The sequence below is a fragment of the Vigna radiata genome, unplaced genomic scaffold (genome assembly GCF_000741045.1).
Source record: "Vigna radiata var. radiata cultivar VC1973A unplaced genomic scaffold, Vradiata_ver6 scaffold_100, whole genome shotgun sequence".
NCBI lineage: Eukaryota > Viridiplantae > Streptophyta > Magnoliopsida > Fabales > Fabaceae > Vigna > Vigna radiata.
In genome coordinates this window covers 1,198,819-1,223,685 of record NW_014544133.1, presented here as the reverse complement: position 1 = coordinate 1,223,685, position 24,867 = coordinate 1,198,819, and the positions used below count along the sequence as shown (strand labels likewise).

The 24,867-nt window shown below is 32.2% G+C and overlaps 3 protein-coding genes across 4 annotated transcripts; 2 read left to right on the top strand and 1 right to left on the bottom strand.

The window, feature by feature from the left end:
• Window positions 1-327: 327 nt before the first annotated feature.
• Window positions 328-5,131, top strand: LOC106755290. Of its 2 annotated transcripts, XM_014637406.2 has the most exons (11): window positions 328-600; window positions 1,017-1,098; window positions 1,302-1,699; window positions 1,953-2,036; window positions 2,131-2,349; window positions 2,617-2,752; window positions 2,880-3,042; window positions 3,170-3,298; window positions 3,687-3,881; window positions 4,267-4,389; window positions 4,677-5,131. In XM_014637406.2, the coding sequence occupies exons 3-11, from the start codon at window positions 1,381-1,383 to the stop codon at window positions 4,794-4,796; spliced, it is 1,488 nt and encodes a 495-aa protein (XP_014492892.1). In that variant the 5' UTR covers window positions 328-600; window positions 1,017-1,098; window positions 1,302-1,380; the 3' UTR covers window positions 4,797-5,131. The 2 variants fall into 2 exon arrangements, with proteins under 2 accessions (XP_014492892.1, XP_022633963.1); XM_022778242.1 differs by lacking the exons at window positions 328-600; window positions 1,017-1,098 and having other exon boundaries at window positions 1,112-1,699; window positions 4,677-5,130.
• A 7,533-nt stretch (window positions 5,132-12,664) lies between these two features.
• LOC106755289 (putative exosome complex component rrp40) lies at window positions 12,665-18,682 on the top strand. The gene is made up of 10 exons (XM_014637404.2): window positions 12,665-12,819; window positions 13,032-13,147; window positions 13,251-13,325; window positions 13,854-13,940; window positions 14,667-14,723; window positions 15,427-15,519; window positions 17,507-17,579; window positions 17,718-17,793; window positions 17,867-17,957; window positions 18,110-18,682. The coding sequence occupies exons 2-10, from the start codon at window positions 13,097-13,099 to the stop codon at window positions 18,227-18,229; spliced, it is 723 nt and encodes a 240-aa protein (XP_014492890.1). The 5' UTR covers window positions 12,665-12,819; window positions 13,032-13,096; the 3' UTR covers window positions 18,230-18,682.
• A 1,653-nt stretch (window positions 18,683-20,335) lies between these two features.
• On the bottom strand, window positions 20,336-24,867 carry LOC106755262 (probable WRKY transcription factor 4). The gene is made up of 4 exons (XM_014637376.2): window positions 24,352-24,867; window positions 21,769-22,433; window positions 21,171-21,329; window positions 20,336-20,969 (listed from the first exon to the last, which is right to left on the bottom strand). The coding sequence occupies exons 1-4, from the start codon at window positions 24,616-24,618 to the stop codon at window positions 20,690-20,692; spliced, it is 1,371 nt and encodes a 456-aa protein (XP_014492862.1). The 5' UTR covers window positions 24,619-24,867; the 3' UTR covers window positions 20,336-20,689.

Sequence of the window (24,867 nt, the reverse complement as noted above, 5' to 3'; positions counted from 1 at the left end):
TTACTTTTGAGTAGCTAAATATTAGCTTCGCATTATTATATGAAAGCCATAAAATGAAGCATATTAGGACAGAGTTATAAGAAAATTTTTATTGGTTAGAAAATGTCTTTCCACTTGTAGAGAAAAGACAGTTTAATTATGAATCTTAAAAAACACGAGTGTTGTGAACCAAACACTTGAAAAGTAGGTTGGAAATATTCTAAAGTTGAGAAGAGGTGGGTTATAACATTTAATAAGATGTTTGAACACCTATTTTTACCCTTAGCATGTAACATTTGAAACTGGTTACTATCCATGATAAGAAAAAAGGTATTTATAGTCTGTGAGAATGAAGAAGACTCTGACAACGAAGTAGGATCCGAATAGATCGGAGGGTTGCGTTGTGTTGGGTACTTGTCAAAAATTTTCATATCTCTCTGAGTCTCTCTCTTCATTTTGGTTGGAACAACCCTCTTTGTTCTCTTCCCTTGTCTCTTCTTTTTCTCGTATCAAACGAGTTAAAGGACAAAGGAAACCGCAACCAACACCTATAGACAGAGGAATCCTAGTTCCTTTCTGGGAACGACGGATCCTCCATTCATGCAGAGTACGCCTCAACAGGTTATTCACTTCTTCTTTTTCTTATCATCAATCCTTTTACCAACTACCCTTTTCTCAAATCTTCACCTTTTCTCATTTTCTTCATTCATTTAACCATCTTTTCATCGTTCCTGCATGCATGTGCTCTTTATGTATTCTTCTGTCCGTTGGTTACCCCTTCAACACACGTACGTGTTGGAGGTTTGTGTTCATGTGAACACGTAGCATGACTCCAGGTCAACGTAGTTATCCTTTGTCACATCTTGTTTTGTTTGGTGGTGATTTCATTATGTTTATGTCAACTCTTGCGAGCCAAATCATTCTGCGAATCTTTCTTTCATTTTATTTTGTATCAATGGTATTATCCTTGTATGTGTAAGGATATACCCATGTTTTTTATAAATATATATATTTATACTGTGTTCTTCATTATTCAGGTATTTCTCTTCAAATTGAGGTGGTTGTGGCAGGCACATATATCTAACACTTTGATGGACTCCATGTTATAATCAATCTTAGGTGTGTCATTGTATAAGAGTGCTGTTTTTTAGAAAGAAAATTCACTTGAGGTGTATATGTATGCACATACAAATTGAGTTGGCTTTCAAATCCTAGTTCATATATTGATTAACCATAACCCTGGTTTTTCCTTTTTATGTATTTTTGTTCAATGTTTTTATGTTAATCTAGAACTATAATTTGGTTGTTTCTGTGGCTGCAAGGTTCTAATTTCTTCCCAGGGGGGTCAATTTTAGACAGACTTCCTAATCCTTTTTTGTGGTGAAATAAAAGAAAGTCAAAATGTTGGCTGGATTAGTGAAGAAGATCGCCTCCACCACAATGGGGAGCTGTGCCTCAAATCCAAATAGAAAAGCCAGTGGTCACAAAAGAAGAAAACACAAGTCCGGCAAACGCAGAGGAAATATTCCCACATCACTTCCTGAGATGCCTTTGAAAAGGGTAAGCAATGCTGGAAGCCTTGTGGGAGATTTCAATCTCAGTGACTTTGTTAACCTGGACTTTGAGAATGGTGCTTCAGCCCCCTGCAGAAGATCAGAGGTTTCAAATATGAAGTTTCATTTAACACAGCTTCAATACCACAGTCAAATTGATGCAAATGGTACACAATGTTTTCTTTTCTCCTTTTCCTTTCAGCTATGTGAAACTACTGAGAATTTTTCTTATATCATGCACTCATTGACCCTTTGGTTATTTGTGATTTTAATGTTTGTGCCTTTGAGGGTGTATTATTGTTTGGTTAATTATACATTTGTGGTCAGTGATGATGTTTCTTATGGCATTTAGATTGATGAATTTCATGGAGTTGGCATTGCTCCTTATGTTCAACATGCTTCGTTATGAATATTATGCAGGAAAATATCAAGAAGAAGCATGGTTTGATTCAGTTAGCATTATAGAATCTGATTCAGATGATGACTTCTGCAGTGTGCATGGAGGTGATACATTTATTGCATACAGTTCCCAGTGTCCATTTCAGAATCATTCTTGTTATCTTAATGGGACTTATGTGTTTGTCTTTTATGGTAACAGATTGTTTTCCCTTTGCCAGCAATGCTTTGGCAAGTGGCCCAAATCAGGTTGTTCAGTATGAAACTGCATCTTGCTTTTATGAGAGTTACCTCAAAATAGATGGAACTAATTGTAAGAATGGGGAGAAAACTCAAGAAACCAACTCTAAACAATCAACAGTTATCATGCTTTCTGTTAAAAGGTCATCAATTGATGGATATGACAAGATGACCGAATCCTGTAAGTACATAACAAGTACTATTTTCCGTTGTGTTGTTCAATAATTTGCCCTTTTGCTTTTCAAAATCTCTAAACGTGAAATTAGAGCATCTTGGATGCTTTCCTTGTCCAACAATGAGAATGTGATCTGCACTGAATACATATCAGTTGATAATCTTTTGTGTTGCACTATTTGTTACAGCTACGTTGCTATTTTTCTTATATTAATACATATATACATCCATAGTTCTTAGAATTTTGATGATTCTATAATGATTGGATGAACAGGTTCATCAGAGAAATTTCTTTATCGTCCCAAGGCAGGGCTTCAAATCCCAGGTTCAACACAAGAAAAACCATTACCTGGTACATGGTCTGTGATTACACCATCAGTGTTCAAGCTTCGTGGTGAAAACTTTTTCAGGCACGTGAAATTGTATCTGTCAATATTCTGTCATTTCATGCTCATATTCATCCATCAGTTCGTCCATTGGTTTCATTGTTTGTTTCTTCTTAAAAGAGTGATATTATATGTGAAATAACTTGTGCAGAGATAAGCAGAAGAGCCCTGCTCCTGAAATCTGTCCTTACGTACCAATAGGTGTTGATTTATTCTCCTGTCCGAAGAAGATTAACCACATTGCTAAGTATATTGAACTTCCATCTGTCACAGAAAATGAGAAATTACCTTCCCTCCTCATTGTAAATATACAGGTTTGCTCCTTTTATACTCACAAGTCATACATGTTCTTCACTTTTGATGAGGTCTATAGCTGCTCTTTTTCTACTTATACAACGTTAAAGAATGCTTGCTTACATTATTATGTTTCTTTTGCTTTAGCTGCCAACATATGCTGCTAGCGTGTTCCTTGGTGATGCCAATGGGGAAGGCTTGAGTCTTGTACTGTATTTTAAATTGTCTGAGGATTTTGAGAATGAGATCTCACAAAATTTTCAGAGCATGATCAAGGTATTTATTTTCATCAGTAGCTACTTGTTATTTAGAAACTTGACTTAGTAAACACAAGTGGTTTCTGTTATTCAGAAACTTGAAAAGTTAGTTCAAAACATGTATTCTTTTTTAGAAGGACCTTCATCATAATCCTGTTAACCAGAATAATCTTTTTTGGTTTACTTCACCTTAAATTGTGAGGTACCCTTTTGAAGTAGGTTATTAGAATGACATGATCATAAGCTTTGTAGTAGTTTCCTTCTCAAGTTTGCGATATATTCTCAATTATAGCCTTCCAAACTAAAGGGAAAACAAGTGAAAGTTCAATATGATGTTGCTGTAGTTTGCTAACATCAAATTGAGCATCTGTTTGTTTTCAAGCTAAACAACAGTATTGGTTTGACAGAGATTAATGGATGATGAGATGGAAAAGGTGAAAGGGTATACAAAGGAAAGCATGGTTCCCTATAGAGAGAGGCTAAAAATTTTGGCTGGTGTTGTTAATCCAGAGGACCTTAACCTGTATTCTACAGAGAAAAAGCTTATAAATGCTTACAATGGCAAGCCTGTGTTGTCACGTCCTCAGCACGAGTTCTATAAGGTAAATACTCAGATCTTCCTTGGCTTAAAATACATGTCTTGTTCTCGGTTGAAGGAGTCTATGAGACAGCAACATATAACATATTCATGGCATCAGAATTGAGTTCATTTGATGTAAATGTAGGAAGGTTCAACTCACATACATACACATAGATCTCCACTAGTAAGATATTGTTGGTTTTGGACTCGGATTTTTAATACACCCCTTTTAATGCAACAAAACCTTAGGATTTTGAGGTGGAATGATCCAAATGAAGTTTTCCTAAGCAGCAAAGATGTTTCTGAAGTTGTTTATGTTGCATTAAGTCATAAAGCTCACTTTACCATGTAGAATGATTGTTCTACTCCCGATATTTGTACACATGATTCATGTATTTTGATTACAGGGACCTAACTACTTTGAGATAGATCTGGATATACATCGCTTTAGCTACATATCAAGGAAAGGACTTGATTCACTCAGAGACCGTGTAAAGCTTGGAATACTTGATGTTGGCCTAACTATCCAGGTATCTTAGCAGTTATATGAAACTTTTTCTGATTTTGGTTATGGTGAAATTTTCTCTTTGTTTTTGGTTAACTTTGTATGGAATGAAAACATATTTTAGTTTGGATAAATAATATTTGATATGGAAAATATATCTTTAACAACTTTTTATGATAATTTTTTTACAATCGTTTATGTGACAGTTTGTGATTGATCCGTTTCAAATATACAAATTAATAAAATAGTGTTTGTCAAGAAGTTATTAAAATATCATTATGTATTTGATATCCAATTGTGATGGTATTGCAGGCACAAAAGCAAGAGGAACTTCCTGAAGAGGTGTTGTGCTGCTTAAGATTGAACAAAATTGATTTTGTTAACCATGGTCAAATTCCTACCCTTGTGACTCTTGAGAATAACTCAAGTTGATGGATGAAGGAGAAAAAATTAAAGAAAATAAGATTGGTTAATAGTTTCAAATCTATTTAATTAACAAGGGAAGTGGAAAAAAGAAAGGAAGAAGAAGAGCAAACTTGAAGATTAATTTTTTAAAATGATTATTTGTGAGATGATGCTATCAAAGTCCTATATGTTGTAACTTTGCATGACAATTATCTTCCTCTGTGTTATTGTGAGGAGGGCTAATTAAAAATTGTAATTGGGATATTCTTTTAGGAGAAAAGAAAAATGTTTTCTAACATTTTAGTTTGTAAGTTTAATTTCTCTTTAAAGTTTATTCTATATAAGAAGGTTCAAAACCATGAGGACTCTTGTCACAGTTCTCTTTTATTTTTTTCTACACAAATTCATTTCTTATTTTTCTTAAGATAAGTGGTTCTTAATGATAAAAATAATCCTTCATTTTCTCTATTTTGTATTATTTGGATTTGATAATTTTATAGTTCTATTTCTTATTTTTAGAGGTATAAATAGTAAAAATAGAATTATTGATGATCAACTTCCTCGAATGTTTAAGAGATTCTACACTATAAGAAAATATTTAGATATTAACCAATTATAAAAATAATTAGTTACTATAATAACTAATTTAAATATCAATTTATAAATTAAAAGTTATTGATGTGTAAAATAATCTTTAATATGAATGAAAAAATAGAAATACTTTAATGTTTCATGAGAATGTCTTTCCATATTGCAATAAACCTCGTGAAAACAGAAATTTCAATTAACCATCTTTGCTTATTATAGAGTCCATCTTTGATGAAACTGGTGGAGAGATCCTGGAATAAGATAATAATAATAGCTCATGGAGTAGTAATAATTTGTGAGTCTAAAATGATTTCTATATAGATTTTTTTTTGTTTGAAAATATCCCTAAAGAAGATTTAATAATTAGGAGTTTGATTTGAGATTATTTTATTATTTAGGGCATCACTATTTTTTGTTCTTATCTATAGGGTTATTTTTTGGGTTAACATTGTTCTTTTATTAAGTTTTTGGGTTATTATTGATGAAATTACTTTTTATGAATGTCAACCATATCATGCGTGGGATCAATATTATATTATAAAAACTTTCAGCCTATTATTTAGAATTTTATTAATCAATCAATTTGTATCATCACAAAATATAGTGATTAACGTAGTCACATTATCAATAAAATAAACCAGTTATAGTAATCACATAATCAATAAAATAAAACACCTATAGACTAGAAATATAAAGTATAAACTCTATAGTCATCTAAAATAATTATAGAATTTAAAACTTTATATACAAACTAACTATTACAAAACTATGTACAAAGCTTAAACTAAAACTAGCTACTAAGCATCATCTCCTCCGTCCAATGTCTATTCAAGGAAAATCTCGTCTCTCTCTGGTCACACCTACATGATGATCATTGCAAAGAAGGAAAACACCGCAACATACTAAACACAAGCACATACAACAAGGTAAGCTAGTTTAAATAAAAGAACAAACATTATATTTACTAACTAAGCTAGTTTAAATAAAAGAACAAACATTATATTTACTAATTACATTTTATACAATCATACATGGTAATTCCCAACACAAAACACTTTATGCATGACACAACATTGACTTTGACCGTCCGGATTTAGAATGATTGTCGAGCTATGGCGGATCCTGCACTCATGGTGGCTTCTACTACTTTGCAAAACTATTGTCAATGGGTTTCACCCTACCACATTCACGAGGTTAGTCTGTTCCGGGCCTTAGAGGATTCTGGAAGCCTCCAAGACTAAGACCTCCTGCTACTCCTCACGACATGGATCAATCCTCTCTACGTGAGAATGAAAGACCATTTGAGTTTCAGGATAACCCTCAAGACTGAGCTCCTACATTCATTCTAAATATACTTGAACCTCACTAAGAGGATTCACTTTGGAACTTACTTTCACCTCAACTCATGACTTTGTTGTTCATACAACTCATACATAATCATACATCATCCATAATGAATTCAATTTATACTTTAAACCAATCAAGAACAAGGAAAGAAAGAATACTCAAAAACTTGGACTAGTCACTCAATGCATACCCTCGCTAAACGACTACAGAGTGTTCTCGTACAACAACCAAACTCACTATGCGAATATACTGATAGTGACTCCAGACCCCAACCTCTCGCTCAACGACTCAGTTCGATGTGCGAATAAAATGATAGTGGTCCCAAACCTCAACCTCTCACTCAGTGTCCCTACTCGCTGTGCGAATAAAGATTACAATGCTCCCAGACCTCAAGCTCTCACTGAGCGACCCAACTCGCTGAGCGAAAGTCTAGACAGTGGTCCAGACTCTCCACCTTCTCGTTGAGCGACTCCTCTCGCTCAACGAGTCTGCATAATTCTACAGCACGAAAATTGCAGAATTTGCAACCTGCACTAACTTGACCAAATGGAAATAATTTTCTCAACTTCTAACCCTCCTAGATTGTGTTATACACCTAATTCTACTTAACTAAGTGTGCCTAAACCATCCTAACATCATTCTAAAGTGTTCACTAATCACATTACACTCCAAAAACTTCAAAATCTCAACTTATAGACCCAAAACGAAATCTATCACTTTAGGCACATTTTCAAACAACTTAGGGACTCTAACAAGTCCCAAATGACTCACCTAGCTTACCCCAACTCACAAATTCAGTACCAAACCTCTAATTCAAATTTTCACTATCTCACTTCCTCAAAATGACTTAAAACAAAGATAAACTACCTCAATTCATAACTAATCAACCTCATCACAGATTTCTAACCTTTTATACAATAAAAAACAGATCAACTCATCATTCAAGACAGTTCAGAATATCAATTCATGAATTCACACTCAAAATCATCAAATCACACCATACTCATACACCATAAAACATCATTTCAGCTCAAACAATTCAAGAATCATCTTTTCCACAAACAAACACAAGCAATTACAAAAAGATTAAAGAAATTTCTAGTTTCTCTTACCTCTAGAAATCTGCACAGCTCTACAAAATACTCCGACTACGACTTGCACCACAAAGAATTTCTAAAAACACCTACAAATCACCGATTGGTGATTAAAGAGAAACCTTAGAACCTAAATTGAGTCAAGAATTGAAAAAGAACATGACTTGTTACATGTAAGGACAAATTATTTGCACGATTACAAATTTGGAAAAAACTAAGAAAAATGGAACGAAACTTACTTTCTATAATCAACAATCTAATCGGTCAGATAGGTAGACTTTGACACTATGATATTATAGGTACCTCCTAATCATCAAGTAGAGGATCCAAGCGTGAAAAAAATTAAAAAGATGTGAGAGAAAGAGAAGAGAACAATGTTTTAGAAAAATAAAAGATATTTAAATAATGTGACGAATTTTAGAAAATTTTATTTATATTATAAAATTATTTTAAAATAAAATATTTAATTTAATTGTTTAATACACCTATCTATTTTAATACTCGGTTATTAGACAATTAGTATGCTAAAAGAAGTCTTACTCAATTATATATAAAAAAATTTGATTAATGCTAACTTATATAAACATCACTTTTTTTTTTTTTTTATGTACGCAGAGTAATTATAACACTACCTGATTTTGCATCAATAGTTGTCTATGTAATAATGTATTGGAATTATGAATCAGACGCATTTTATAATAATGTGTGTTATATGTAATAATAAAGCTGCTTAATTTCTTTTTCAATTATTTTATTCTATTAGGTATTCCTAATTTTAATCTTCTTCTTATTAATGATGATTTATTTTACTGAATTATTTTTATTTAATTTTTATACTAAATTTAAGTAATCATTATTATATATCATTCAATTTTATTTTATTTCAATTATTTCTTTTATTATACTTTAGCTTTAATTATTTTAGTATTATACTTCTTAGTTATTTTATTTTATTTTTATATAAAAAAATATATATAAAAGTTAATTTTTATAATGTATAAATTTGTCATTTAATTTATGAAGATTTATATTTGACTTAAATTATTATATTTAAAATATTATCTTACAATAACTTTAATTCAATTTTTTTATCATTTTTGTAACATTCTATTTGAATAGTATAAATATTATATAGAAACTATCACATAATAAATAAAACAAAATACTTAACAAGTCGAAAATATAAAGTCTCATTACATTTATCTACACATAAAAGTTATTAATTCAAAACTATATATACAAATTTGGTTCTTTAAAACAATCAAAATACACACATACATTGTGTTATATCTACCTAAAGTTTGTTCCACAAACACGTTATCTTTCCTTGCTTATACTCATTAGATGATCATTGTCAAAGAAATCAATTACATACGAATCATCAACAAAGTAATACACAAGAAGTGTAAGCTAATGATAAAACGAATCAAACATGGTATATTAAGATTTCACCATATATTAAATTTCATACAAATTTAATCAAACATCTTAATCATGCATTTGACCTAGACTTGACCATTCGAATATAGTATGAATGTCGAGCTATGGCGGATCACTTCTACTGCTATGGAGAACCATTGTCAATGGGTTTCATCCTACCCCACACAAGGTTAGTCTATTCTACGTCTTAGGCCATAATGGAACACCCAGACTAGGACCTCCTGCAACTTTCACCACATGCACTCCTCTCTAATTGAGAATGAATGACCATTAGAGTGTCAAAATAACTCTCTACATTCATACCAACAACACTTTGATACAACCACTAAGAATTCTTCCTTAGAACTCTTATAAACCACAATTTCCATACTTACATACCACTACATATTTCAAGTTGTATTACTAAACATACAATAAAGAATCACACCATTTTCATCCAAACATAGTAGAGAAATGCATGCATAAACAACCAAGAACATCCACCTCAGTCACCTAGCACAAGAATCCTGGTGCCCAGTGAGGACAAACTCGCCTAACGAGTAGCTTGAGTCGTTTAGCAAGAGCTCAAATAGAGAGCTTCCCTAGCCCAGCGAGGGAGCTCATCCAACCTCCAAAACTCATTGTCAAAACTTCCATTTACTCGCCCAACGAGCAATTTGCTCGCCCAATTACTCATTAGAATTTCGTTGAATTTTGCAAAACATCAATTTTGTTGAATTTACTCCCCCTAAATTACATTTTCAAACTTATACACTTCCATAAGTACCTACAATTCTTCCTTACCATTTTTAGACCTTTATTTAAGTTTAACAATCCTTTTCTAGCTAAACTTAACCCATGTTTTAGTCATCTTAACAAGAATTCATGATATCAACCCCAAATCACTCCTTAAAAGCTCCAAATTCTATTCTACCCATTTCTAAGCACATTTTGACCCATAAAGTGTCCAGAAAAGTCCTAATTAACTTAAAAAATTGACCTTAAGCTACTATTTCCCCCCTTCACCTATTAACTCAAGATCTCCCTTATCAAAACCCCTTAATTGAATCCAAAAGAAAACTTTATCTGAACTCAGTTCCAATCTCTCAACTTTATATAATCTTTTGGCCATTTAATGACTTATACAAGTTATAAAAGACTTTAATCCATTTACCAAACTTTAGATACCACTCCAAACTCATTACTCTAGAAATTGGCCTACCAATACTCCTAAATTGGTCTATAAAAAATACAATAACCTCCTATTCACTAATATCAACCTTACCACATTTTTGCATTCAATATCACTTCAAATTCAACATAAAATAATTACATAACAATCACACAATACCATTTATATAAATATCACCTTGTCAATTATCTAAATACACATTTCTTGAAATTTCAACTTACCTAAACTATCGTATAACTATATTTAATCAATCATTCATTCAAATATCAACTTAATAACAGACTCATACCTAGAGCTGTCAAAATGGATAATCCGGCTTAACCAGACTCGGCCCACCACGGGTTAGCCACTTAGTGAGCCAACCCAACCCAACTCACTTATTAGCGAGCTGAAAAAATTCGAACTCGGTCCAACCCCATCAAAGGTTGGTAAGTTAAACAGATTTGCTCACTGGCTCACCTAATTATAAGTTTTTTTTTTTAAAAATAAAAAATTATAAATTTTTTTTAATTCAAAACTAAATAAATTTCACTCTAAAATGATGTTAAACTCCAAAGACAATATAAAATAAATAAAAAATATTATACAATTCAAGCGTAATCCAAAAACAAGTGCAAAATCTAAACAAATAAGTTTTGAATATTGATAATTTTTGTATCACTTGTCCATTTATAATATTAGAATCTTGAATTGATAAATCCATAATATTTTTCTCTTTTGAAACATCTTTTTTTATAGTCGTCTACAATATAAGAAAAAAATGCTAACAAATAATATTGAAACACAAAATAATAAATAATTAAATTAAATTAGGTGGATTGGTGAGCCAACCCAGCTCACCACGGGTTCAACCCGGGTAAGCCGGGTTCTAAGTGAGCCAGGTTGAAAACTAGCCCGGAAAAAAATTACATTTTTTTCCAACTCTACCCTGCTCAAACCCGTGGTGAGCCGGGTTGGCTCGCGAGCTACAACCCATTTTAACAACACTACTCATACCATACAAACACATAAAAACAGATTATTGATTTCTACATTATCTATGAACAACAAAATTATCTTCCCTTACCTTATCAGAAAACTACCATAGCTTTATACAGTGCACTACCCTTGCTTCGAGCTTAAGAAAGTCTAGAAAAGCCTACAAATCACATAAACATGATCATAGTAAGTCCTTAGAACCTTTAATAGACGAAGAGATGGAACAGGAAATCAAATGACGCATGCGAAGGAACCCCTATGTATGACCTCAAACTAAGAAATAAAGGAAAAAAAGAGCAAAAACTTACTTGCTCTACAAGGAAAACTGATCGGTAAATGATGGAGAATGCACTGATGTGATCTCGTAGACACTTCCTGATAGTTAAATATATGATTTAGCATAAAGAAATCTTAAAGAGAAGGAAATGAAACTAGAGAACAAGTTCTGTGAGGGATAATGAGTTTTTTAGATAATGAGATAAATTTATGAAATTCTATTTACATAATTGCATGATTTTAACATTAAAAATACTCTGTTTTATTATTTTAAAACCCTATCAATTCTAGACTCTATTTTGTAGATTTTTACAATTTTTTTTTATAATATAATGTACAAACTCTTTCTTCTCTATATTTATTTAAAATATATATAATTTAATTCATAGATATAATAATTTTTTATTAAGTTGTAATCAAATAGTTATAAGTTGTAATAAAATATTTACAACGGATTTCAATTTAAGTTAATTCTCAAGAACTTTGCGAATTGATTATAAAATAAATATCACATCAATCTTACAACATTTTGCATGTAATAACAACTATTTTTAATAATAAACAATAAATTCCGCTTCAAAAACAACATTCTTTGCCTTGCAAAAGTCAAAATACTAGTACTAACATATGTATGTGATATATTTTGTTATATACCCCTACGGGTTTATTAGATTAAATGTGATATTGGTATATACTTCTTTTTATCTCTCTTAATAATATTTTCATGAAAATCATATTTTTTAAATATCATCAACATGTATGATATGTTTAAAATATTCTCTTAAATAAGAGATATAGTTATTCGTGATATACCTTAGTGGTATATTAGATTAAATATATTTCTTTTTATCTTTTGAATAATATTTTTATGAAATTTATATTTTTCAAATATTATATAAAACTTTATCAATACAATGATATGTTTAAAATATGAAAAATATATCTTTAACAATTTTTTTACCAATGATGTAATTATAAGAGAAAACCTCTCGATAAAAACCCTCTTAATCTAAACCTGGCGGAGTAGCTGTTTAAACCGGGGGATTTTCAATTTTGCGATTTTCGAATCAGAATCAAAACCAAACCCTATTTTGCAACTCAATTGCATTGAGCACACTGATACAAAGCAGCAAACACTGCTCTCCTTCTCTTCTCGGTATCTTCAATTCTGTTATAGTTTTAAAATGTATAAAAATTATATTTATTGTTGCTACCATTTGTAATTTTTCATATGGAATTGGTTTTCTGTGTTCTTTGATGTGATTGAATGATAGTTTTACTCATGTAATTTGTGAAGTCGAAATGAACAATTTTTGCTGCTAGCTGGAATGTGAAAACTTACATTTGAATGTTGAATGGTTTTCACAGTACAAATTACAAGTTGTTGGATTGGAACTTCTTCCCTGTCAAGCACGTCCTTTTTGCTCTAATAAATGGAAACAAAACCCTCTAGTTCCTCTGCAAATTTCGTGGACCAATTAGTGGTGAGTGCTTGCCCTTGTTCAAGCTCTTGTTATTCTCTGTTGGGTATGGATACAACACTGAGCATTGCTTTCTATGCTAATTATTTATGCAATGATTGTATAGTGTCCTGGAGATGTGGTTCTTGACCTGTCTAGCATGACAAACCAGACAATTAAACTTGGAGGTGGTCTACGACAGGTAGGTCTTTGGTTCTTTTAAAATTTAGGACATTCATTGGCAATTTGACATTTGCATTCCTGTCTCTCATTTGCACACACAAATAATTTTTACAATGATATAGAGACTTATCGGGTGCTGAAGTCTCACATAAAGTAATAGAACATGCTCCGTGGAGTACTTAAGTGTCTTTGTTCTTATCCATTTGAAAAGACGATTTTTCGTATTTTGGGTGCTTATCAACCTATACCAATTTTAGGATGCCTTACCTTCATACTTATTTTTATAGTTTATATGCATGCTAGACACGTTACATATACTAGCTCTCTTGAGTTCTTCTTCTGTTTAGTGTGGATGTAAATAGGCACCCAATTTTCATTTGCGTAAAATTTCAACGTGTCTTGCTTTTGTTTTGTATTTGTCGACTGATCTCCTCATTTAGCTTTTTATAAACAAAAAGGAAATTATAGATGATAATAGTTCTTGCATTTTGTTTATTCTGTTTATTCCTGTTAATAATATTGATCATCGTCTGTGTGAATTTTCTAGGACTGTGATGCAATTTCTGTAATGAAAGCTGGCAGACTAAGGTTCTCAAAGCCCAATAAATACTGGGTTGAAAATTCTCAGAAGAGGGTGAGTATGATGCTGCGGTCATGATCTACCTATTAATGTGTAAAGTCATGGCTTTGGTTATTGGACGATACTGATTTTTCATTGCTACTGGTTAATTTGCTTCTTTCTTGGTGCTATACGAATTTACTGTCAAATAGCAGTAAATAAACGACTTCAAATAAAATATGTATTCATCTTACATGGACTAGTGGGGAAATTTTAGTAGAAAGGGCTAGTATGACTTTAATCTAGAAAAAGATGGCTAAACCCAAAGATGGTGTGGGAATAATATCCTCAAATCAATTGTTTTGGTTTTCAGTGTAATGTCATTTGTAAGTGTCAAAATTTGTTTGTTATCACATATGGAAGGTAGTGTCCGTCATGAAATTTGTGGAAGACCTTTACCTATGTTTGCTTTGGGTCTGTTTTATGCCCTCTTGAATTAAGTAAATTTTTAATTGCAATCATGAAATTAGGCTATGTAGCTTTGAGCACTTTCTTCCATTTCAATTCATAGTTTTATACATATTCAATATTATGTAGGAATTAAGTTCTTTCTGTTAAGGTGAATGACAGTTTGTATTCTTGCAGAAAACTATTTTCTAATGCATATAAATTTCATTTTCTATTTTCAGCTTTGGATTATGTTATGCAATTTTCCTTTGTAAGGAATAGGATTTTAATGTTTCTACTGAGCAGTGCTATCTTTTTTCGTCCATATTCTGATCTTTTTCAGTTTTTTTTCAGTATGTGCCGCATGCAGAGGATTCTGTACTTGGAATTGTTGCGGACTCCAGATCAGATGTAAGGAATTTTTTAATTTTTTCTTTCAATCTTTCTTGTTTGCTTCAAGTTTTATGTAATTATTTAATTGTCTTAAGTTGTTAATGAGGACTAAAGACTGAAAAAGAGAATTAGCCATGATAGGGTGGCATTACCCTTCAAAACCATTAGTTTTTTCCTGTAAAGACACATGTCAAGAAAACTGACCAGGAACACAAGTAATAGAGAAACGATAAAAGCAAGAGGCTAATGGCATTGTTTATGATTGCTTTCTCTCTTGTTTACTTGCTTTCTTTTTGTTGGACAATTGTCTTAATTGCACACTCACACCTAACCTGCCTTAGTTGCAGCCTCTTTGGGGTTGTCATAATTTCAGCCTCAAGAGTGGTGTAGTCCAACATCAACCAGTGATATAGTTAAAATATAGAATATAGGTAAAGTGCATGTCTCATCTTACAAACTTATTTTGTGGGATTGGGATCCAAATTCTAAGACTTTCTACAAAGTTGCGTTGATAATCAAAGGTGGCTTCATCTTACCTAATATCATGTAAATGTTAATTGAAGTGTTAAAAAGGAATTTACCCTTGTAATGCAAAATGAATGGATTGCTTGGTTCTGTGTCACTTGTTGTACTTTTTTTAGTTGCTTGAAAATAGTTAAAATTTGTTCTCATCTAAATCTAGGTATTTTTGTCTATAAAATTTCAATTTATTTTTGTGTAGAACTTTCTTGTGGACATAAAAGGACCAGCTATAGCATTTTTACCGGTGCTTGCATTTGAAGGAGGAACTAGAAGAAATATACCTAAGTTTGAGGTGTGTATAAATTATTTTTGATGTATTTCATGCAAAAGTAAAATAATGCGATACTATTTTTTTAGTTTCAATTTTTCGTTTCATCTCTTTGTCTGCAGGTTGGAAACATATCTTGGTGAAATATAGAAACACTTTTATTCATAATATATATAAGGGTTACACATTCATAATTATTTCTTTCTGTCATAGCCTTGTCTACCTCAAATCACTGCAACTTTCTGTTGGTATTTGGAAATCACGATGGTTATTGAGAAATTTAGGAGTTTGTTGCTGTGTACCAAAAGTAAAAGAGAAGGTTCATTTTTGGTCATCAGTTATTAATGTAAATAATTAGATATAGGTGAAGGAGATCAGTATTAGGCATTGAACCATGGACCATTAGAAGATTGGTGTCACCAATTGGAGGCATTGGTAACTTTGGCTAGTACTAAAAACAAAATCCTTTTTACAAGCCTTGGTCTTAATGCTGGATTTTACACTTTAAAGTCACTTAACTAGTCTGCTTTAAAACTTGTGTGGTGTGACCTTGTCTTGTTTATATATTTGAACTCCATTCATCATAAATTGGCTGTTCTTGGGGTCAAAGTTGCATTTTATATTTATTTTTTATTTTCATGTTCTTTCTATATCTGTTTTGTCTGATTTTTGTGGAAATCTTGTTCACCTTATAGCTGTAGTTTTTCCTCCATTTCAATAATGGTAAATTTTCATTTTCTATACGCATAATCTTGGGTAGGTTTCTTTATATATCAATGCTTGACGTGCCAAATTGTTACGAGCAGGATTATTCTTGGCTATGGAGCTTAAATTGAAGTTTTCATCCTTGATCAGCCTTGATATTCTTGTTTTGAAAAAGAAAACGTGTAGTTGAATATTTTGGCATATTTCTTCTCTCACTATATCTCATTCTTGTCCTAGATATTTTATACCATTTGTCAGCAATCATTTGCCTTTATAGGGTAAAAGATTTCCTAGTTATCATTTAACTAAATTTCTCACCCTTCTAGATAAGATTGCCAGGACGATTATGACATTATCATTTAAGAGAAAAAGAGAGTGCGTTCTGGATGCTCGAAAGGGAGTGTTTCCTAGAAAAAAAAATATGATTTCAGGGTGTCCAGGCTCAGATCAGTATTGATGGCAGATGTGGAGTATTTGGTTTTAAGTATTTTTTTGGTATGAATTATGCATTAGGAGGTCAAAGGATACAAAAGTTCGTCCAAACAAGACAAGTTGCAGCTCCATGTGGTTTGCCAGATTGATTTATTGAATATGGAAGAATAACAAGTCAGCAAAACTGTTAGTAGTCCCAAATTAAGTATGATGAGCTACTTGATGTGGTACCTTGAGACTCTCCCATCTAATAAAATATTGGGGGTTTCTTCTTGTTTTTAAGTGCTAACAATTGGTGCATTCGTTAGAGATGGACTATGAAAAAGGCTATTTGTAGTCTGGATTAAGGTGCAAACAGTTGGTCCCAGCAATAATGATAGATCAGTGAATTCATCTCATAGATATGAAGGCACAGTTTGATAAAGTGAAAGTGGTCATGGGCATTTGCCCTTACTGAGGGTAGCAATGTTGGGAGTTCCGCATTAAATAGGATGAACTACTTGGCTTAGTGCTTAAGCCTTGGGACTCTCTCACCTAATTTACACATGAATCCTAACAAACAGTTTTTCTGTTTCTATTATCTATTAGGGTGTGATTAGGACTATGAAGTAGTGGGTGCTATTTCCATTAATGAACTTTGCTACTGCCACAGATCACCTTGGTTAACCTAATTAAGTCTTTTGGAAGTGTACTTTGAAATTAATTCTTGTAAAACGTGAAGAGTAAAATTCATTTACATTTTTGTTTTCTTCTTTTGATTGTGGATGTCAAACTAGCAACTTGTTCTCATCTGGTTATTTAGCCATGTTTTGTCTGGTTGGTTTATCACATTTCTGTCTGTTGTAATTTCTTTTGCATAATGCATCACTTGCAGATAGGTACTTTGCTTTACGCGCGGGTTGTTAAAGCAAACCCTGGAATGAATCCAGAGTTGTCATGCACTGATGGTAGGTGTTTTATCTCGACAATTTTTTCCTTGTGCCTCTTAATTGTGGATTTTTTTTGTTACTTAAGTTTAAATTTATTTCTGTATAAATTTTTGTAGACTTAACTCTGCCTTTTATTTTGTTTTGGTGTTTGTTCAGCTACTGGGAAAGCTGCAGAATTTGGTGCTCTAAAAGATGGCTATATGTTTGAGTGTACAACTGGTCTCTCAAGGAGGTATGCCAATGGTTTTTAATTTTTGTTCATGCATAACATGAACAGGTACTGACACGAGAGATTGTGTTTGTAGGCTTCTCAGCTCACCCACGTGTCCAGTTCTTGATGCTTTAGGGAAGAAAATTTCCTTTGAGATTGCAGTTGGCTTAAATGGACGTGTTTGGGTATGCAAACACTCACTATTTTTAGTGTGCCATATCTTGTTCTTTTTCTTTGTTTTTTTAAACGGACATGGCTCGTATGAAATCTATGCTTCACCATCATTTATGAGTTCATTCTCTTAGTTTCAGCTTTTCTTTTCAATTGTTCCATCCAGGTCAAGGCAGCATCTCCACAAACAACTATTATCGTAGCTAATGCGATCATGAATTCAGAGACACTGAGTGATGCTCAGCAGAGAATAATGGTTGAAAAGCTGCTACAAAGGATCCAGTGATCAATTTAGTCATACGAGTAGCAATATTTAAATTCTAGTTATGATAGGTTATTCTTACAGTGGTTGAAAAGTGGTTACGTTTTTTGCGCACACCAAATGCCAATGCTTCTTGAGGGTAAGCACTATCCACCAGACTACCACCACTGGCTAAAGGACACAGGATTATCAACGCCTTCATGTTTAATGTGATGAGTTATTTATGATAAGAGTTTAGAAGTTGAGAGATATTTATGATATGAATTCGAAAGTTCTTTGTTAGTAGGACTGTAATGGTTATATCATTCTGTCTCCACAGAATTCACTGCAAAGCCTGCCTACATGGAATTTTCCCTGTTGAAAATATCTGAAAGAAAATGAGTCCTTAGATTTGGCATTTTTATTGTTGATATGTTCTGGCCTGCTTTTATGAATTATTTGAAAAATTGTCAAGTCTTGTATATTTATTTAGTTGAACTTCTGCTCCTTCAAATGTTTTATTTACATTTTTTATTTCTCTTTTTAAATTAGATTATGTGAAATATGACCTTTCTAACCCAACACAAATAACCTGAAAAATTATTAGCAATGAAAAGAGATACTAATCAATCTCATGAATTGATACGTTTTTGTGGTGTTAGAGGGTATCTATATTATGAATTGACTTTAGTTTAGGTTTCCAACAAATGTGAAGTAAACTGTGAAAAAATACATAGTAAATCAATGTAGGTGTCACTTCTTTTTGAACACTTTCACCTGATATTTTAAATGCTGTCATGTCTAATAATCCCAGTAAGTTTACATTTATTTTTTGTCAAACTGAAATATTATTTAGTTTCTAATAATAGTTTGGTTAAGTTTTTACTACTAAAATTTCTTTGTTATATTTTATTTAGTCTTTCTAATATATTTACTTTCCATCCTTTGAAAGGTGTTTTTAAGAAACTAATTGCAGGAAGTAAAAAATAAAAAAATAAAAAAACAATAACTTACAGAAAAGAGATTTACACATAACGAAAACAATCCTTTCTGAAATAACATATAAAATAATCATAAACTAAAATTTTTATTCCTAATATGTGTGATAGATTTGTTCGTACATTAAAATCATAGGTATGATTATATCACATTAAAATTGTACATATATAATTGAGTTTTTCTGGTTCGAATCCTAGGTGTGATTGTGTCACCTTCAAATGCTACATATCTTCACATATCGTGTTGGATCAACATTTTTTCTTCATTTTTTTCACATCATTTCAACTTCTTAGAATAACGAAATTCCATCAAAATAGTGTTTTATTAAATTTAAGTTTACAAAATTAATCACTTTAAAAATCTTACAATCTTAACTATAAAAGTTTTTAGAATATAACAGAAAATACTGTTATATTTTAATTGATTAAACGGTGAACATTATAACAAAAACCACCCTTTTGTTTTTAATTAGATTTAAATTTTATTTTAATTAAAATCTGATTGATCAACCGTAGTGAAATTTTATTTTAATTGAAATTCATAAAATCAACCCTAGTGAGATTTTATTTTAATCGAAATTCATTCTAGAATTTAAATGTTGGACAATGTTAAAGCTGATAATTTTATAATTTAAATCTTGATTTTAATTACAATGAATAGAATTCAATTAAAAATAAAACTTAAACCCAGTTATGAATTAATACAATTAAAACTCCCCTGTGTTTTTCATCATCAACACTATTCCATTAAAACTTAATACCAAGAAGGATTAACCTTGTTAGATGTGTTCTCTAAATATCACTTATTAACTCTTTTGCTTGACCAAGATATCAATCAAAACAAAAATGCAACCCAATTAAAAATTAAAAAAATAAAAATAAAAACTTGATTAATAATTTAATTCTATATTTAAATTGATAATTTTAATTTTTTTATATTTAGTTTTAACTTAATTGAGTAATTTGCTGGGATATTTTTTGTAGGTTAGATTTTAATCTCTTTCTCTTTCATCTCTTTCATATTCATATCCCAAATCGACTGCCAACAAATCACTTCACCGACTATACCAGTACAACCACAACCTTGGATGAACCAAATCAAAGCAATCATAATTATAACCTCAATCTTAACTAGCTTACACTTACCACATCATGATCCAAAAATTTCATATTCTTGAAAAAACAAATATCAAATAACAAGGATTACACTTTGAAATGATAACCAGCTATATTAAACAACATAACATAAGTTTTCAATGTACACAAGATACAAATAGTACATAGTCATCCAAAACCTGTGCAAATAAACCCTTTCATCATGATGTGGTTGTGGATAAGACTGGAAGAGAAAAGTGTTGAACCGTTTGTTTATTAGGGATTGCACTGATAGGCCATGATCAAAACTTAGGCCAAAGACTAAAAAAGAATGCAATGAGCATGAAAATAAAGATGACTTGTTGAGTGAGACACACTTTTCCTTAATGGAAGCAAGTTCTTCTAGCACACACTAGGTTATCTGCTCTTCCTTCAACCTTAGCCGTGCAACCTGCTGTTGCTCATTGCCTCCAATATCTCTGCTTCCAAAATTTTGTTTTCCATGATTGGAATTCTGTGATTTTATCTGTGAAGTGTTGTTACTTGCCATAACATGGCTGCTGGTCTTAGCAGCTGGAACATCATGATTGTGTTTTCCTTCATATGTTGTTATGACAGCTTTAGGATCCGTTGAAGCCCTCTCAACATGCTTTCGGACTTTACAACCTGGTGTTGTACATTTGTAATAGCTCCTGCGAATGATATATGCTAGATTCAGCATTATACTAGACAAGCTTAATGATAAGGTCAATATGAGGTGATGTAGTGAATATAATGAGTGATGAACATTGGAAAAATTGAGCATTTTCCTTTGATGGATAATTTTTTAACTTGTTTAACAGTCATTAATAGTTCAATGAATGCAACAAAGTATGGAGGAGATGCAATAGCACCTCGGATAAGGGTTGCCTTTCACAACTTTCTGCCCATATTTTCGCCATCTGTAACCATCATCTAAAAGATCAACTTCACTTGTTGTTTGCACAATGATTCTAGGCTCAGTGACTGTCCTATGTGAAGATGCTGGATCCAAATTTGTGGCTTCTGTTTTACTGCAGAATTACAACACTTTCAAGATCAGAAAAGACAAGTGATGTCAGAATCCAAGGATAAATGTCAAAAAGAAAAGAGAAATTTTGCTGAGAATATTAGGATAGAGACCTTTCACCAACACAAAGGATTTTTCCTCTACCAAAGAGCAAAGTCTTAATCTACAAATTATAACCAAATAGAATAAACATTTTTCCTTTAATTCACCATATTTATATATAATTAGTTTCTACAACTAACAAGTGAAGTACTCCACTTGTTTGTAAATTTGAACTTTAAGTTTAACTTAACTCTACAAAACCAGTTTGTAAGATGAGGTTTGTTCCATTTATATATTATGAATTGATCTTATCTAACCGATATGAGACTTCCAACATTTTCCTTCTTTTCTAACTCATAACAAGCAATTTTCCAACAAGGATTTCATAAATAAAAGCTTACCTCCTCTTTCGGTCAGGCTCAACATTTTTCTCATCATCTTCAGCTTCATGATCACCTACTTCCTCACTGTCACTTCCTGATAGATGATCAGTTGTTGCCTGACTTGACTCTGGATCCATTTTAGTCATCCCTTGATAAGCAGAAGCATTCCCTTGCATATTTGAATGTTCATTTGAAGCCATAGAATCTTTTGAGCGTTTGTTAGGATGAGGACGTTGATGATTGTGTTCTCCTTTATAAATAATTGCAGTAACATGACCCTCAAGTGAACGCTCAACCTTTTTCTTGACAGGACAGTGTGGATGTGTGCATTTGTAATAGCTTCGGGGAAATTCACTACCCTTCACCTGTTTCTGTCCATACTTCCTCCAGTTGTATCCATCATCTGCAGGCTTATCAACATTTAGTGATGAAGATTGCAACTTTTGTTCAGAGTGAGAATGATCAGTGGATTCTGTCATTGTGGCCCAAGAATCTGCAGTTAAGGGTGGAATCAGCTGTTGTGTAGCATTGGAAGTAGCTGCAGGAACCTGTGTGAATGAGGTAGGTGATGATACTGATACAGGCAATGAATGTTCAGCCTGAATATGCATGTTTGAGTTAGCTTGTGAAGCCTGCACTGAAACTTGGGCTAGAGCCTGCTGGTGTGTCATTCCAAATGACATCTACATATATCAGAAATCAGTTTATCAGAAGAATAAGCGATTTTAAGTATAATCACTTAAAAATATCATGTGACTAATACTCACTTAACTGTTTTCCACTTTAAAAGGGTAAATTCCTTTAGACTAATACTCACACTGAGTAAAACTAAGATTTCAAAACAGCATGGTTAATTCCTTAATCAGAAAGATAGTTTTCATTCAATAAGATCAAGTTGCACACTATATGAGTGTTTTGTTGGGTTTGGAATAAACTTAAATGTATTAGCGATGGAGTCTTATGAGTAGTTAATGTATTAGCCGTTGAAATCTTATAGATAGTAATGTAGTAGCTGGAGTCTTATGGATAGCTAATGTGTTAGTCGTTTTTAGCTGTCTTTTGTTTGTTTTGAGTACAACATAATGAATATGCTGAGTCTATAAATTGTATAGTTGATTGTATGAATAACATAACAACAATACAGGTGAATCAATTCATTGACAAAGTTAATTTGTTGCCAACATGTTTCAGCCCTAAATGTAGTATATATGCTTATGAATAATGAAGTTCACAAAGAAGTATAGAGAAACTTCATCTCCAAAAATAGAAAAGTTAACAGAAGCCAACACAAACATGTGCATGATGTCTCTTCATCAAGTAACCCAAAATGAATCTTTACTTGAGAACAAGTACCTTAATATAACTATTTTAAAACTTTAAAAATTGAAATCCAATTATTTTGCAATACCACTCTTTGCTTATAATAAGCAACTGGGGTTGCTGATGGACCCACCCATTTAAGAAGCCTGTCAATTTCAACGTAAAAGTTAAAAGCTTGGCCAGCAATAAATGTGAAAAGTTAAAAGATTGAAGGAGTCAACATGCTACAAAATGTGGACAACACATGTTGTAAACTTAAACAATCCATAGCAAACTTAGACATGTTCAAATATGTCCAGAAAATATTTCAGACATATCCACTAATTTATTTTAATTTCCTTTTAATGATGTACTAGAAATAACAATATCAAGCACTGCATATGATTATATTTCCAACTTATATCGATCAGTAACTTGAATACAGCTCCTACCTACAAGCTTTTATTTGTGCATCATAACTTGTCCATTACCATTACAAAGATCCCATTCTAGTAATAGAAAAAATATACCCTTCTATGAATTAAATATATATATATATATATATATATATATATATATATATATATATTTATATATTCACATTCAATGACTACATTCATAGTAATACATTAAATTCCATGAATCTAATCAAAGGGTTGTAGTTACAATTACCAACTTAAAGAAAAACTTCTATTTAAGACCCTAGTAGAGGAGAATAAGGAAAAAAAGCTTTTCCTCTAAACTAATTTGTAAAACTTTCTCATTTAACTTCTCCACAAGTTTATTTTAAACAATGCAAAAGCTAATTTTAGCTTAAGAGAGAAACTTATAAGTTTTTTTTCTTATTTTATCATGAATGCTTATAAAGAGATTTATCAAACATGGCCTCAACACAAATTTCTTACACTTGCTTAGTTGAATAAAATCTTAAATGTGTTTGTACAAACATAACAAAACCAATCTTCCTATAATGAGGGGTTCGTAGCCAATTCATAGAAACCAAACTAAAAACACTTATCTACAACTCCTCTCTATCAGGGTGGATTTTAAGCCATTCCAGAATCAAAATCATTTTTACTTAATCACTTCAGTAATCCACATATAAAAAGTCAACATCAAAAGTCAATTACTTAGGGGTCAAACTTCAATTTTAACCATGCTAAAACTAGTAAAGTTTTGCATCAGAATTTTGTCTAGACCAAAAATAAGAAACAAATTTTCCAAGGATTACTATGTTTGATATATGAAAACGCAACACTAGAAGAACTTGCACGTGATGAGTGAAAGAAAGAACTGTAGTACCTGGGAAGGTGAAAAGAGGCCATGCGAGTCGTGCAGGGCGGTGGAGGCCACCGGAGAAGCCATGGCTCCGGCGAGGAGCTGAGAGAAGGACTTGCTGCTGTCATCCCCATCAGTCAAAAAGCCAGAGAGAAGAGTCATGGGACCAGGACTGAAGCCGCCATTGAAAAGGGTCTCCATGGAAGCAGCCCTTGGAGGGAGACTGATGGTGGGTCGAGGTGGCGCCGACTCTTTCCACGGTGGCCGGTCCCCACTTTCTCCGCCAGCCATCCCAGTTAAATAATTCAATAGAGGAGAAAGAAAGCTTCAAACTTTTCTCTGACTTTCAAAAAACAAAAAGAAGAAAACTTTGCAAGTCTTTTTCTTTTCTTTCACTGTGTCTTAATTTAGAAAAACTGAAAAAGTTTGAAGCTTTTGAGTTTACGTGATTTTCTGTGATGGGTTTGGTTTGGTTTGGTGGATCTGAATGAAGAAAATGTATCAAAAAGTCCACGCCTTCTTTGCCCAACCAAATGCTCT